Source organism: Aegilops tauschii, chromosome 7 (assembly GCF_002575655.3).
Source record: "Aegilops tauschii subsp. strangulata cultivar AL8/78 chromosome 7, Aet v6.0, whole genome shotgun sequence".
NCBI lineage: Eukaryota > Viridiplantae > Streptophyta > Magnoliopsida > Poales > Poaceae > Aegilops > Aegilops tauschii.
The window spans coordinates 190,489,805-190,505,890 of record NC_053041.3 but is presented as its reverse complement, the minus strand read 5'-3'; the positions used below and the strand labels follow the sequence as shown (position 1 = coordinate 190,505,890).

Below are 16,086 nucleotides of genomic sequence, written 5' to 3'. Positions count from 1 at the left end.
GCAGTTGGCGCACGGCTGACGTTTTTACATCTCCAGGTGGAGATGTATATTTGCACCGCGAGTTTTGGGGAAGGAAATGGAACGGCGATTGGCAGTTGGCGCGCGGCTGACGTTTTTACATCTCCAATGGGTGAAGATGTATATTTGCACCGTGAGATGTAGTTTATGTAAAAAAAAATTGCATCTACATCACCTGTTGGAGAGGCGTTTTTGGCCTCGGACATGTAAAAATTAGGTATTTTTGCATCTACATCTTCTATTTGATATGCTCTTAGGATCGCACTCTCTTACTAATCCAGTGACTGAAACGCGTCGAAGAAATGCATCGCCATTCAACCTTCGAAATTAAGACACTGGTGATCTATCGTGATTTGAGACACCCAGCATATGAACCAATTGAAAATAGACAGAGAAAAGAGCCTCGTGTCATCATGGCACGACGACACAATCTTGGTCAGTGTCACATCGTCAGTTTAACACAAACGTTACTGTCAACATGAGACAGGAGCACAAACATTACTAATACACAAAGCTTGCATCGACAGAAAATCACGAATACGATGGCGTGCACTCATAAACAACCGCAGACGGCAGTGGGATGTGCTAAGAAACACTAGAAGGTCAATACGCGGCCAAGGTTAATTGCTTCACAGTAAAAATGGGGCAGGAAAGATGTCACTTTCTAATGATGCACAAGTTCACTACAGTACAAGTTGCAAAAAAGGATAGCCAAATATCCAATTTGACTAACCTTGGGTACATCATAACTTTTGGCACCTGGAAGTGAAGTGAAGAAGTCCACATACATTCAGGTGACAACCAAGGAGAATGTGCCATCGCCATTTTGAGTACATTTTTCCTCGGAGAATTTCATTCATCTCAACCATGGTCAAGATATCCATTTCCATCTTCGACGGCTCACAACAACTTCAAAGCATACAGCACGAACCCCTAATCATATTGTCTATGGGTGTGATTCATGGGAGAATCACATAGCATAATCAGCTAGTCACAGAGATGTCACAATAGCTGGATTGTTAAAGAGAGCTGCACTAGGTCTTCTGGCCTTTGCTGCGAGTGAGCTCAACTTTGTGAATCTGGAGCTTTTTCACTAGCATTAACTGTTTCACAAGCAACTGCAGTAACTGAGTTGGTGTCAGAGTTAACATCTGGAATTTGATCAGGCTTCTCCTCCTGCATCTCGACATCATGGCTACCAGGCAGCCCCTCCGCTTCTGCGTCAGCCATCTCTTCATCACCATCACCTCCTGCATACTGTGTTCCATTGGGCACTGCTGCAGGATGCTCTGCCGGCCTTTCAGGCTCTACATCAACAGAACCTGTGTTTTCTGTGATCACTGGTCCTTCTGAATTTGGCCCATGAGCAGTAGGGTAGGGTTCAGTACACTTAGTTATGGTAGACGTGACTAGGAGGTTCTGCAAATAAGAGAGCTTAAAATTGGTAAAAATGATCAATTTCATTTTACAAAGAACTACATTTAACCTACTAGCTGCTATTTCAAGCGACGGCTCAATAAATGGACAAGTCAAGACAGCACAGGGTAACAGAGCAAAGAACTAGATACTACATGATGGTGAAAGTTCAGTTAGCAAACCTTCTCCAAGGCCAAAGCAAGCTTCGACAATTTTGTGTATGTTCCTTTTGGATCCAACAAAATCTGTCAACACAGAACTAGTGTAAGACTCCTTTTGAAGCAACACCAATGCAACACGGAATGAAGGTATAACCTTCTGCGAGTACATACATTATAGACATTGGATCACTAATAGAAACTTTAGAAGTGGATTCAAAGGGAAAATTCATCACCTCACAAAGCCTTTGAAGTGTAAACGGAGGACCCTCTTCAAACCTCAAGAGAGCTGCGGAAATGTGCAAACAAAATGATCACAGATATAGCATGGTCCACAGAAAGTACATCAGATATCACCTCTTAACATCTATATTGAAGTTGAACCAACAAATGTCCAAGGTCTTCTATGAACTCAAGTGGAGATCCACTTCTAAGGCTCCATTATGATTGTTTCGAGTGTGCAAATCTCAGTAGAATCACACTAGGACATTTTGGAGATCCACTTCTAAGGCTAGCTATTTTTTTAACAGAAAATAAAGTTATATCTGAAACAATAAAACAAACAACAACAAAGCCCTTAGTCACAAACAAGTTGGGGCAGGCCAAAGAACTGCCAAAGAATTTATTTTAACCTAAATATGATTAGCCAAAGAACTGCCAGAGAAGTTTGTCCACATCAGCTTTGAAAATAAACACATCACACTGAGACCAAACTGAGTCTAGGTGTCCAGTGGAAAAAACATACTCCCTCCGTCCGGAAATACTTGTCGGAGAAATGGATGTATCTAGACATATTTTAGTCCTAGATACATCGATTTTTATCCATTTGTGCGACAAGTAATTCCGGACGGAGGGAGTACAATTGAACTCTAGCAACGTGCCATACCCACAAGCAATTCAAAACCCATCTAATGCTGCCCTTATTTTAACTGCGCGACATAATTCCAAAGTATAAGATAGAAAAACATGTCAGGGATTTCTGAAACAACACGCCAACAATTTCAGTAACATAACTGAAATTTCCCAAACATGCTCTCTTATTCATGTTCTTAGAAGTAGATGTCCAGCAGTATATTTGTGCCTGGACTGCAATGACATAAAAGTGTCCAATTCATATTCTTAAAGGTCAACATGAATTGCGCCTGGATTATGAACCATACTGAATTTAATAAGCTGAACTTAGTGAGAGGACACAAGGAGTCTGGGACCATATGAGATTATAAGGGTTTGAGAATTACATATACGTATCATACAATATAGAGAATTTTGTTAAAACTTTAACATCATAACAGCAACAAATTAAGACTCGAGACAAATTATCTTTGGTAGAAACTGAGACAAACTGAAGACTCATAACAGTACCATCATTGAGCTGGCTAAACAGCTCTGAGTGCGTCTCTCTAAACAAGGAATTCTGTTGCTGCCCGTCCTCTCGGATCACCATTTGAGCCTCAGAATATTCACCCAAGACCTTGATGTGTGAAATGATGGAAATCAGTTTAGAAGGTAAGTTAAGCTACTATAATCTGATGAACATAGCCAATACTACGATCTAGAAACAATGTGAAACTTTTTGATGCCATACCTCCCCATACCTGCATCAATTGGAGAGACAACAATCTCTTGAGAAAACTCCAGTCGTGCCTGTAAGACGGAAGTTAATCCCAAGGACAAGAGTAGAAGTAATCCCACTATAGTAATTTTGTCCAAATGCCCCTGACCATATCTCTTGAAAACAACACGTGAACAGCTAAATCAACCTAAAGTTTGGTTCACCTAGAAGAATAAAATCACTAAAAGTAGCACTAAGGGGGTTACTTCTTTTCAAATGATAGCTATTAACCCAATGAAACACATTTTATCCAAAGAGAAAACACATCAGGAAGAAAACTGAATTACAAATTGCAGACCTGAACACAAATATGAAGCATGAAGTTGCTTGCAACATTCAAGAACCTCTAATTAAGATTTAAAGTATGTAAATTCATCAGGGATTGGAATCTAGGGGGCAATGGATCCAGTATTATACCAGAACTTCCCCGTCTCAGCTATAACTTCGATGATGGCTCTCATTTCCTCAGGAGTAACATTGACAACTCCTTCATCATCCCTATATAATGAAATACATTTTTCAAATGTTTAGAACCAAATAAAAAAACTGGATTCAGCAAATTGTGTATTTAAATATTAACAAGTTGAAATATCAAAATGTCTAGCTATGTTACTGCAATTTTAAGTCAATGAGTTTAAGATAAGAGTATATGTATGTGTTGCAAGAAAAAATAATTCCATCTTACAGTCATAGCATGAATTTTAAAGGCCAAATATATCACTGACTAGTTAAATAAACTTAACCCGATGCAGATCGAGTGTGAGAACATGAAAGGGGGGAAGGTATGTACTTGCTTGTTCTGTTATCTTGTGTCCAAACAGATTTTTATTTCTATATTTGAAATGCACTGAATATGCATTAGTGTGAACCATCTATACTTGTATGGGTGAGTGCTCATATTTTCCTCACACATACAATCTGTCTTGATATAACATATAAGTGAACACTCTCCCACCTCCCGTGTGAGTGAGGTGAGAGAAAATGCCTATATATGGTTCCTCGAAGAAAAGAAGATGCACACATCTCTGCACTCATAAACATTTAATGCAATTTCTATGTTTGTTGAAATCAGAAGCAATATGGAATTACGAACTTGGTTCTATTCAAGCATATCACCAACTTGGCAACAAGCTGACAGCGATCACAATGAATATACAACATCACCAATACAGTATTGATATGGCATGGGAAAAGACAGCGATCACAATGTAGTGATGTAATAGATCTAAACAAACTACAAATTCTAGGGAAATACAGGGTTGGATAAACATTTGAATGCAAACCATACAGAAAAGAAAGTGAGAATGACCCCAAAGAAAAGGCATAGCCATGGGGTGATGTGATAGTGCGAGTCTGCAAGAGAAAAGAAGTGATTGCGTGTTTAATGGACGGGAAAATGTGTGTCGCCACAATGGTTGTTGGATTCTTATTTCACCATTCTTTAACTTTACTTGCATTCAGGTTAGCTGGTATGCACAAGCATCTACCTGGCCTCGCTTCAAGCTCATACGAACAACCAATGCAGCAATAGCCACGCGTCACACATCCCTCAGTGATACCCAATTATTGTCCAGGTAACATGGGCATCTTTATCCTCTGTACTCTACATCTCTACCCAAGTACCCATGCATGCACATATAAGTTTCACTACCTAACAATCATTGAAAGCTTCTCGTGAAAAGGAAAAGGACAATAATTAAAGCTAGATCTACAGAACCACAGTGGCCACATAAATTTGAATGGATTACCCGTGCTTCCTGTCCTGGGTAGCCGCATCCTCGATAGGATGATCCGCGTCAGCAGCTGCTTCAGTCGTCACCATGGGTGCTGCCACGCTGTCAGCACGCTGGTCTGCATCTACATCTGCTTCAGTCATCACCATGGGCGCTGCCACGGCGTCAGCACGCTGGTCTGTGTCGACAGCCTCCTCTGGAACCACCACAGGCACTGTTGAGCCCTCAACACGCTGGTCCGCGTTGACAGCTGTCTCTGGCACCACCATAGGCACTGTCGAGCCCTCGATATGCTGGTCTGCGTTGACAGCTGCCTCTGGCACCACCATGGGCGCTGTTGAGCCCTCGACATGCTGGTCCGTGTTGACAGCCGCCTCTGGCACCACCATGGGCACCGTCGAGCGCTCGACATGCTGCTCTGCGTCAACAGCCGCCTCTGGCACCACCATGGGCACCGTCGAACCATCCACATGCTGACCTGCATGGTCAGCCGCCTCCGGAGCCACCATGGGCACCGTCGAGTTCTCCGTCGCTGCACCCTCCATTCCCAACTCTTCCGGTAACTGCAGAATGGCAACAATTGTTAGACAAGAAATTCAGGTATTCACCACATCGTCCTGATTCCCTTAAACATCACTAATATTTCCACATCCTAGCTATCATAGGCAGTGACAGTCTCGTCATCTTCCCCGCATCTCCCATGGAAGCACCCCTTCCCCATCTCAAAATAAAGATTCATCTCAGCACTAACCGCCACATGCTAGCTCCCCTGCACCGCGCCCCCAACCCTAGCAAGCTCATGGCCACGACGTATCCGCGCCCGAACAGCATGTACCACCACCAATCACGCCCAAATCACGGAACGGACGACCGCATCGATGCAATGCTACGGCACCGAACCAGCACCCACGTAATATCCGGGACTCGAGCCTCCCCGTGCCCAATCAACAAACGCGGCAACAAGCACGCCCCCGATCCAAACCAGCAAAGGGAGGGCTCCGCGGAACCCGAAAGCCGGGAGAAGCGAGAACCAAGGAGTGCGGGAAGGGGGGGAAGGAGGGGCGCACCTAGGACCTCGCTTTCCTGCGGCGGGTGGCGGAGTGGTGGCCGGCGGGGCGAGCTCCGTGCGGCGGCCTGAGGAGCGGCGAGTGGGAGGCCGGCTGCGCGAGGGGCCTGCCTGGCTGGCAACCTGGCTAGGGTGGATCAGGACGAGAGAAGGTTGGGTGCGGCGGCTTCAGGAATCAGGAATCAGGATCGAACTATTACAAAACAAGTAATTAGCCACCATCCCTCCAAAAAAAAAAGTAGTTAACCACCTACGGCTTTCCACAGCGATCTGACGGCTGTTTCAACGTCCCAGATACCGTGAGCATCCCCGCACTGCGTAGCCTCCCGTCTTTTACGGTCGCTCATAACGACTGCAAAGGCATATTTATTAGCCAGCTGTGGGATACTGCCCTAAAGCTGCTGTTCCAGGCTTCTTTCCTAAAAGCGGTGGTTCTCGCCTCCCCGTGCCCAAAGCGGGGTGGGCGACAGCGCTGCGGTTCTTTTCAAGTCCAATGTAAGAGCATCTCTAACCGCCGGCTCCAGCGGGCGCGCAAAAACCGCGCGCGGGGCATATCTAGTTCAGCGCGCGGACCGAAACTTCATCGCGCGCCGCTTATTTGCTGCGCCCGCCCCCGCGCGCTCGCTCGCAACTCGACCCTCCCATCCAGCCGCGGCGCCGCCGCCGCCCGCGCCACCCGGCAACCGTTCCGGCGCTTCCCCGGCCTATCCCCGCGCCGCGGCGGCTTCCTCCGCCCCCCTCTAGTCACCGCCGCCCCTCGCGCGCGTCCGTCCTCCGACGAACAGCGCCCGGGTGCTCGCTGCCGCTCGGCGCCCGCAAGGTGTTCGACAAAACGCCTACAAGGTATGTATTGCTCAAACTTCATGAATTTGATGCATGTTGATTGTAGTTTTTATAGCATAGTTTTGAACATTGTAGATGAATTCGTCGTATGATTCTTCCGAAGAAGAATTTGATATGGAAGAGGAGGAGGATCTTGCAATGATCCTAGCTATGCACATCAATAAAAAACCAAAGCACGGTGGTTCGGTTATGGATCGGCAGAAAATTTGGAGGGATAGGATCGATGCCCACAACAGATTAATCAGGCATTATTTTGCGAAGAATCCCACATACCCCGAGTCGTATTTTAGTCGCCGGTTTAGGATGAGCACCGAGTTGTTCATGCGCATTGCAGAGAAACTAGCGAGCCATGACCGATTTTTTCAACAAAGGAGGAATGCCGCCGGAGAGCTCGGGCATAGCACCTTTCAAAAGGTGACAACCGCTTTGCGTATGTTGGCATATGGTATCCCGGCTGATCTAGTTGATGATCACTTGGCTATGGGTGAGAGCCAAGCCATCATGTGTGTCAAGCGCTTCGCAGTCGGAATTGTGCAAGTGTTTGGCCAGGAGTATTTGAGATCTCCCAATGCTGAAGACGCCGCAAGGCCATTGGAGATGAACAAAGCTCGCGGCTTCCCTGGTATGCTTGGCTCAGTAGATTGCATGCATTGGAGTTGGAAGAATTGTCCAAAGGCATGGAATGGGCAATTCCACGGCCAAAAAAGGGTTCCACTATAATCCTTGAAGCGGTGGCTGATCAAGAGACTTGGATTGGCATGCATTCTTTGGAATACCTGAATCTTTGAATGACATCAATGTTGTCAACCGGTCACCACTGATGAATAAGATTGCAAATGGTGATTTGCCACCGATGCAGTTTGTAGCAAATGGTCGTACATACAACTATGGCTATTATCTAGCGGATGGCATCTATCCAAAGTGGCAAACCTTTATGAAGCCGTTGAAAAAGCCGGAAGGTAAGAAAAATCTTGATTTCCACAATGCTCAGGCGGTGGCTAGAAAAGATGTGGAGAGAGCTTTTGGGATTTTGCAAGCCCAATTTGCTATTGTGAGAGGACCGGCTAGATTTTGGGATCAAAAAATGCTTTGGTACATCATGCACGCTTGTGTGATCATGCACAACATGATCATCGAGAATGAGCGTGGCCAAGATATAGACTACTCTCAGTATGAACTCTTGGGACATCCCGTGCGAGTGCGACGGAGGGCTGAAAGGGTGGCCCGTTTTGTTGCCTCCTATCATGCCATTCGACGTCCCGCGGTGCATGATGATCTTCAGAAGGATCTTATTGAGGAGTGGTGGGCATGGAATGGACGACAAAGAGCATCATGATTTGTGCGTTCGATATTGTATTGCTGAACTATTTGTTGTGTTATTGCACTATTTGTTGTATTGAATGATAAACTGTTTGTTTGAGTTGTAATAACGAAATTGAACTATTTATTGTTGATTTATTTTGTTTGTGTTTGATCTTTTTGCTTCTATTTTGGAATGCATATGTTGTTTGTGCGAGAGTCGCGCGCGCTGCATTTTTGCGCGCTGCAGGAGCTGCGCGCGCGCTGCATTTTAGCACGGCTGCTGGAGCCAGTGCTGCCCGCCGCGCAAACCAGGCGATGGGCGCGCGGCAAAATAGTTTTTAGCGCGCGGCGCGTTCGGTGGCTGTTGGAGATGCTCTAATCGGGCTGCTACTCCTCAGACCAACCTGGACGAGAATCCTTGGGCCACGCGGGCACGAAGGGGTGACTCTTTTATCGGGCTATTTCTTTTTCTCGAGGGTATGCCAAAGGTGTACTTTAGCTTTATAGAAGAGAGAAAAATATGTACAAGAGATTACAATAGCGCTGGTTAAGAGTCACAATCCGACCCTAACCAAGCCTTCACTCCACTCCTCATGCTACTCTACTACTCAGATACAGGTTGTCCTCCAAACGCTCCTGCCGTGGCCCAAGTCCTCAAGTCGTCGAAGATCATGTCCATCGTATCCCACTCGTTCTTGATCTGGCCCGATCCGAACACCCTCGCGTTCCTCTGCTTCCATAAAGTCCAGTAGATAAGCATTACGAACGTGTCAAATCCTTTCCGAGTTTGCTTGTGTATTCACTTTCTGGCTTCTGACCACCATTGCACCAACCTAGAGTCATTTGCTGGGCATAGCTTCATCCTCAAGCCCATCCTAGCAATGCAACTAGACCACACTTGCCGCGAGAAAACACACTGCTGCAAAATGTGGTCGACCGTGTCTTCCTCCTGGTCACATAGATAGCATTTTGATGTTTGGTCTTGCAACCCATGTCTAGTCCTTCTATCTGACGTCCATAATCGATATTGTACTGCCAGCCACATGAAGATCTTACACACAAGAGGTGCCCAACATTTCCAGATGGCTCCGAAGGAGTGGAATCGGACTCCTCCCTCACAAAGCATCTTATATGCTGAAGATGCAGAGTAGACTCCACACACATTCCACGCCCAAATGGGGTTGTCCTCAGTCTGAGCGTCAAGTTGCACCTCCGAAATGATCTCCCAAAGTCCGATGAACTGGGTTAGGCCCTCCATGCATAAGTTATCCACCACATCGTTCATCCATGCGTGCATGCACATAGCATCACACACCAACCTCCTGTTGGCCACTTGGGTACGGACTGTCGCCGCGACCAGAGGGGCAATATCCATGATGGTTGCGCCGTGGAGCCACCGATCTTTCCAAAACAGTATTTTGTCTCCCGCTCCCACCTTCCATTTGACCAGGCTCCCAAAAGTTTGATCTACCATTTTGTCCGCGGCCAAGTTGAGACCCTGCCAAGGCTGGATGCATCCGTACGTCAGAGCCATTCCCATCTTAATCTTAGATGCCATGCTTAAAGAGGTCAATGACGCCCAACCCTCCCATGTGCTTTGGCCTACATACTCTTGCCCAAGATACCACACATTTGCCGCCATGCACTTCCTCTGTCCCGGCCCAGAAGAAGGCCCTACATCCTCTGTCCACTCTTTCCAGAGCCCATTTAGGCGCCTCCGGAATCATGAGATGATGAGTGGCCCGCGCTCTCATGACTTGGTTGACAAGGATAAGCCTTCCAGGTCTAGTCACCAAGCCCCTTTGCCATCCCGGCAGGATGTGCAAGGCCGCATCCACCACCGGCTGCCACTCAGATCTTTTGAGCTGTCTTATGCTTAGCTAGAGCCATAGATATTTGCACGGGAAAGAGGTAATCTTCTAGGGTAGCGCTGACTTAACAAGCTCCTCATCCTCATCCTCCGCACGGATCATGATTGCCGCTGATTTGGCAAAATTCACTTTAAGCCCGGATGCCACTCCGAAGATGGTGAGAGTTTCCTTAACGAACAGGAGGTCTGGCCATGTGGGTTTGATGAAAAGAACCACATCATCCGCATATAAGGACAAGCGCTGCATCAGGCTACATCCATTGATGGTACTCATCACTCGAGCCTCATGTGCCTTGATAATGATTGTCGTAAGTACATCCATGGCAATAACGAAAAGCAAAGGTGAAATCGAATCCCCTTGCCTCAGACCCTTGGTGTGCATGAACTTGTCACCTGCACAGCCATTCACTATCACTCTCGAACTGGCAGTAGTCAGAAGAGTGGCGATCCATGATATCCACCGCTCCGAAAACCCTTTGGCTCGTAACACTTCGAACAGGAAAGGCCACTCCAGGGAATCAAAAGCTTTGGTTATGTCAAGCTTCAGCAGCACTCCGTTCGCTTTCCTTCAATGCATCGAGCGAGCCATTTGCCTCACCAGAAGGAAGTTATCATGTAAGCATCGCCCCTTGATGAATGCGGACTGCTTCGCATGAACGAGCTCTCCCATGCGTGGTCTGAGTCTTGCGGTTAGGAGTTTGGAAGAAATCTTGGGCATGTTGTGCACAAGGCATATAGGTCGAAAGTCGAAGACAAAGCATGGTTCCGGAGACTTCGGTAGTAGTGTGATCAAGGCTTGGTTTAGTCTCCCAAAACCCCTACCATTTCCAAGGAAAAGTTTATGTATCGCAGCAATGAGATCCGCCTTTATAACCTCCCAAGCTCTCTGGAAGAACAAGCCAATGAACCCATCCGGCCCTGGTGCCTTGTCCGAGGGAAAGTCCTTGATAACTGCCCAAACTCATCCTCGGTAAACACACGATCCTGCTCCGAGAGATCTGCGTGAGCAACACCGAGGCCCTCCAAATCAAGAGTGAATTCTCGTGCCACGTCCTTGCGCAACAATTCTTTGTAAGCATTGTAAAATGCTTCCTCCTTGCCTTTCTGATCCGTGATGATGCGCCCCTCAATGGTCAAAGAAGGTATATAGTTCTTCATGCGCCTCCCGTTCGCCACCAAGTGAAACAGTTGCGTGTTTGCATCCCCTTCTTTTAGCCATGTTATTCTCGACCTTTGTCTAGCGATGGTCCTCTCTAAGGAAGCAAGCCCTAGCAGCAGTTGCTTAAGAGTTCTCCTAAGCCATCTTTCCTCCTCCGTAAGCATACGGTTTTCTTGAGCACAGTCGAACCGCATGATGACTATATTTGCGATGGCAATTTGCAACTTGATATTTCCGATCTCTTTTTGACCCCATGTGGCAAGCGCTCTAGCCGTGTTACGGAGCATGATATCTAGCCGCATGAAAGGGTCGGTGATAGCCGGATCACAAATCCAAGCCTCCTTGACGACATCCAAAAACCCGTCCATTTTGACCCAAAACTTCTCGAAACGGAACCTTCTCTTAGTATGCATAGCTTCTTGTAGCGTGAGGTGCAACGGACAATGATCCGAGTACTCAGTAGATAATGCTTGCAGCAAGCAATCCGGGGGATCAAGCTCCCAATCAACAGAGACGGACGCACAATCTATCTTAGTTAGCGTGGGCGTCTCCCTTTCATTGCTCCACATAAATTTGTGCCTGTGTAAGAAGAGCTCCTTTAACGTGTTGTTGTCCACGAAACGCTTGAACTTCCCCATCATTCTTCGATCCAAGTTGGAGTTATTTTTATCCGCTGCATAGAGTATAAGATTGAAGTCACCAATCACTAGCCATGGACGTGGACATAGCGATCTCCGCTTCGATAACTCGTTCAGGAAGTTGATCTTATGTTCGTCCTCCTGCGGCCCATAAACTACGGTTAACCACCATGGCGTCCCCTCCTTTGGCGATACATACCCCGTGATGCAATGAGCATTGTTGACAAAGTTTGTCACAAGTACCCTCGTGGTGTCCCAAGCCACGAAAATACCACCTCTAGTCTCTGACGCCGGTAAGTAGGTGAAACCATCATAGTTTGGTCCCATGCATTGCAAGATTACATAAATGTCCACTACCTCTAATTTAGTTTCTAAGATGCAAACAATCGCCGCACGAACGGAGTCCACGAAACCTCTTAGTGCCTTCCTCTTGGCCGGACTGTTAAGGCCTCTAACATTCCAGCATACTAACTCCAAGGCGTTGCACGACATCAGTCAATGATGACTCCAACACCACCGATGCCAAAGCACCTACTGCGCCATAATAGGCTCATCCATCCCTGTCTCCCCTGCTAGGTTGAGTGGTATTGCCTTCCCGAAGATGGCCGCGATGGCCCTCAATTGCGGCTCCTGTAGCGGCGAGTGGAAGACTGTACGTAGCTGACCTAGCGCATCCTCGGAGACCGCCAAATCATCGCACTCAAAGCCCAGGGTTTTGAGCAGCACCGTTTCGGCTGCCGAAGCCTTCGTCTTCCTAGCGCCACCAGAACAAACCGACCGTGTAGTGCGGCGCGGCGTGAATGGATCTTGGCCTATTTTGATTCCTCTCAACCCTTCGAATTCCTTAAGGAGAGGTGGCGCAAGCTTCTTGAGCAGACCCGCGCAAAAGGCCTTGATGTTGCCCAGCACTGCAATTTCCTTGGTCGAAAGATGCTCTTCATGGCGCTGCATAGCAACCACAAAGGCCAGCACGTTATTATCGCCCTGCCACGGCACCTGCATGCATGCATCAGACGTAGTCCCATCTGCGCCTACAGTGCCACATTCCATCTCCTGTAGCCTGGGCCCCAGGTCTGTCGCATCTCTCCCTGAATCCACCTCCGCTTCTTCTGGCATTTGCTGTAACACATCCCTCACCGAGGCCCACCCGTCCGCTGGTATGTCGGGCAACTACTGATACGTCTCCAACGTATCTATAATTTTTGATTGTTCCATGCTATTATATTATCTGTTTTGGATGTTTAATGGGCTTTACTAAGCACTTTTATATTATTTTTGGGACTAACCTATTAACCGAAGGCCCAGTGCAAATTGCTGTTTTTTGCCTTTTTTTTAGTGTTTCGTAGAAAAGGAATATCAAACGGAGTCCAAACGGAATGAAACCTTCGGGAGAGTTATTTCTGGAACAAACGTGATCCAGAGGACTTGGAGTGGACGTCAAGAAAGAAGCGAGGAGGCCATGAGGCAGGGAGGCGCTCCTGCCCCCTGGGCGCGCCCCCACCCTCGTGGGCCCCTCGCAGCTCCACCGACCTACTTCTTCCTCCTATATATACCCATATACCCCGAAAACATCCAGGAGCACAGACGAAACCCTATTTCCACCGCCGCAACCTTTTGTACCCGTGAGATCCCATCTTGGGGCCTTTTCCGGCGCTCCGCCGGAGGGGGAATCGATCACGGAGGGCTTCTACATCAACACCATAGCCTCTCCGATGATGTGTGAGTAGTTTACCACAGACCTTCGGGTCCATAGTTATTAGCTAGATGGTTTCTTCTCTCTCTTTGGATCTCAATACAAAGTTCTCCTCGATCTTCTTGGAGATCTATTCGATGTATTCTTTTTGCGGTGTGTTTGTCGAGATCCGATGAATTGTGGGTTTATGATCAAGATTATCTATGAACAATATTTGAATCTCCTCTGAATTATTTTATGTATGATTTGTTATCTTTGCAAGTCTCTTCGAATTATCAGTTTGGTTTGGCCTACTAGATTGATCTTTCTTGCAATGGGTGGCAAGTGGTTGTATTTTGAAAGGTCCCCCGACTCCCCCCGCCGCCGCCGGCCTCCTCGCCTGCTTCCGCCGCCGCCGGCCACCGGGCGAGCGCCTCCAGACTTGCCCCGCTCCCCCTCCCCCCTCTCCACCCTCCATACCCCCGCGGCGCGCCCGCGCGCGCCGGGGGGATCCTTTCCTTTTGCAGCCTCGAACCCTCCTTCCTCCCCTCGCCCCGCCATCGCCGGCGAGCTCCGTCGGGCGAAGCCCGGGGGGCGCGGCGGCGGTGGGGCCCTTCTCCCCCTGCTGCGGTCCATCGCTCGTCTCGCGCCCGGTGCAGCAGGACCGAGCTCGTCTCGCGCACAGTGCCGCGGGACCGAGCTCGTCTCGCGCACGGTGCAGCAGGACTGACTTCATCCCCGCCCCACGGTGCTGCAGGACCGATCTCGTCTCGCGCTCCGGGCTGCAGGATGGGTCGATGGTTGCCAGTGTTGGCCGACCTATTGGGTCTCAACGCTGGGGTGGGCCAGGGGTGCAAAGGCGGCTCCTTTTCTGCTCGTCTCTTTGGTTGGGGTAGCGGCGGGTCTCGGGTGTGGTGGTGTCAAGGTCTTGGATGCCGGGGCGGCGGCCCTGGTGGCAGTGCACGGTGCTCTTGGGCAGAGACCGTGTCTTGGCGCTGCCCGGTGACCATGGCCGTGTGGGCGGCGTGGTTGCCAGGGTGTAGCGTTCGGTGGCGGTGAGTGTTGGCCGGGGTGAAAACCTGCTCTATCTTCGGATGGACCGGCGACGACGAAGCTCGTTCCCCTTCTTGAAGGCGTCGTCGCGGCTCTCACCACCTGTCGTGCGGCTCCGGGGGAAACTCTGATCCTTGGATCGGGCGGTGGCGGCGCTCCGGTGTTGTATCCTTCCTGAAGGCACCGCCTTGGAGTCCATGGTTCGCTATATGCGGCTTCATCTCTTCGTGGTTGTGCTAGGGGTGGTGTTGCTGCGCTCAGCACTTTTGTATCCTGCCTTGGGTGTGTGTGGTGTGGGCGTGCGTTTGTTTCGGATGGTGTTGATCTTTGCTTTATATATAAAGCGGGGCAAAAGCCTTTTTCGGTATCTTTCTTGCAATGGGAGAAGTGCTTAGCTTTGGGTTCAATCTTGCGGTGTCCTTTCCCAGTGACAGAGGGGCAGCAAGGCACGTATTGTATTGTTGCCATCGAGGATAAAAAGATGGGGTTTATATCATATTGCTTGAGTTTATCCCTCTACATCATGTCATCATGCCTAATGCGTTACTCTGTTCTTATGAACTTAATACTCTAGATGCATGGTGGATAGCGGTCGATGTGTGGAGTAATAGTAGTAGATGCAGAATCGTTTCGGTCTACTTGTCACGGACGTGATGCCTATATACATGATCATGCCTAGATATTCTCAAAACTATGCACTTTTCTATCAATTGCTCGACAGTAATTTGTTCACCCACCGTAATACTTATGCTATCTTGAGAGAAGCCACTAGTGAAACCTATGGCCCCCGGGTCTATTTTCCATCATATGAGTTTCCAATCTATTTTTACTTTGCATTCTTTACTTTCAATCTATATCATAAAAATACCAAAAATATTTATCTTATTATCTCTATCAGATCTCACTTTTGCAAGTGTCCGTGAAGGGATTGACAACCCCTTTATCGCGTTGGTTGCAAGGTTCTTATTTGTTTGTGTAGGTACGAGGCGACTTGCGTGTAGTCTCCTACTGGATTGATACCTTGGTTCTAAAAAAACTGAGGGAAATACTTACGCTTCTTTGCTGCATCACCCTTTCCTCTTCAAGGGAAAAACCAACGCAAGCTCAAGAGGTAGCAAGAAGGATTTTTGGCGCCGTTGCCGGGGAGGCTTACACCAAGTCAAGTCAAGATTTGATCTCCCGCCAACGTGCGGATTTCTGGCACCGTTGCCGAGGAGATCTACACCAAGTCAAGTCAAGTCAAGGCATACCAAGTACCCATCACAACTCTTATCCCTCGCATTACATTATTTGCCATTTGCCTCTCGTTTTCCTCTCCCCCACTTCACCCTTGCCGTTTTATTCGCCCTCTTTTTCCGTTCGTCTCTTTTCGCTTGCTTCTTGTGTGCTTGTGTGTTGGATCGTTTGTCATGATGGCTCAAGACAATACTAAATTGTGTGACTTTTCCAATACCAACAACAATGATTTTCTTAGCACTCCGATTGCTCCTCTTACCGATGCTGAATCTTGTGAAATTAATGCTACCTTGTTGAATCTTGTCATGAA

At 48.0% G+C, this 16,086-nt stretch overlaps 2 protein-coding genes across 2 annotated transcripts; both read right to left on the bottom strand.

The window, feature by feature from the left end:
- Nucleotides 1–615: 615 nt before the first annotated feature.
- On the bottom strand, nucleotides 616–6,267 carry LOC109765209 (uncharacterized). Its single transcript, XM_020323991.4, has 8 exons — nucleotides 6,005–6,267; nucleotides 4,953–5,500; nucleotides 3,622–3,702; nucleotides 3,188–3,236; nucleotides 2,955–3,063; nucleotides 1,829–1,881; nucleotides 1,617–1,679; nucleotides 616–1,437 (listed from the first exon to the last, which is right to left on the bottom strand). Exons 2-8 carry the CDS (start codon nucleotides 5,480–5,482, stop codon nucleotides 1,084–1,086), a joined length of 1,239 nt encoding a protein of 412 aa, XP_020179580.1. The 5' UTR covers nucleotides 5,483–5,500; nucleotides 6,005–6,267; the 3' UTR covers nucleotides 616–1,083.
- A 4,618-nt stretch (nucleotides 6,268–10,885) lies between these two features.
- On the bottom strand, nucleotides 10,886–11,815 carry LOC141027023 (uncharacterized). Its single transcript, XM_073503935.1, has one exon. It carries the CDS (start codon nucleotides 11,813–11,815, stop codon nucleotides 10,886–10,888), a length of 930 nt encoding a protein of 309 aa, XP_073360036.1.
- Nucleotides 11,816–16,086: the final 4,271 nt, after the last annotated feature.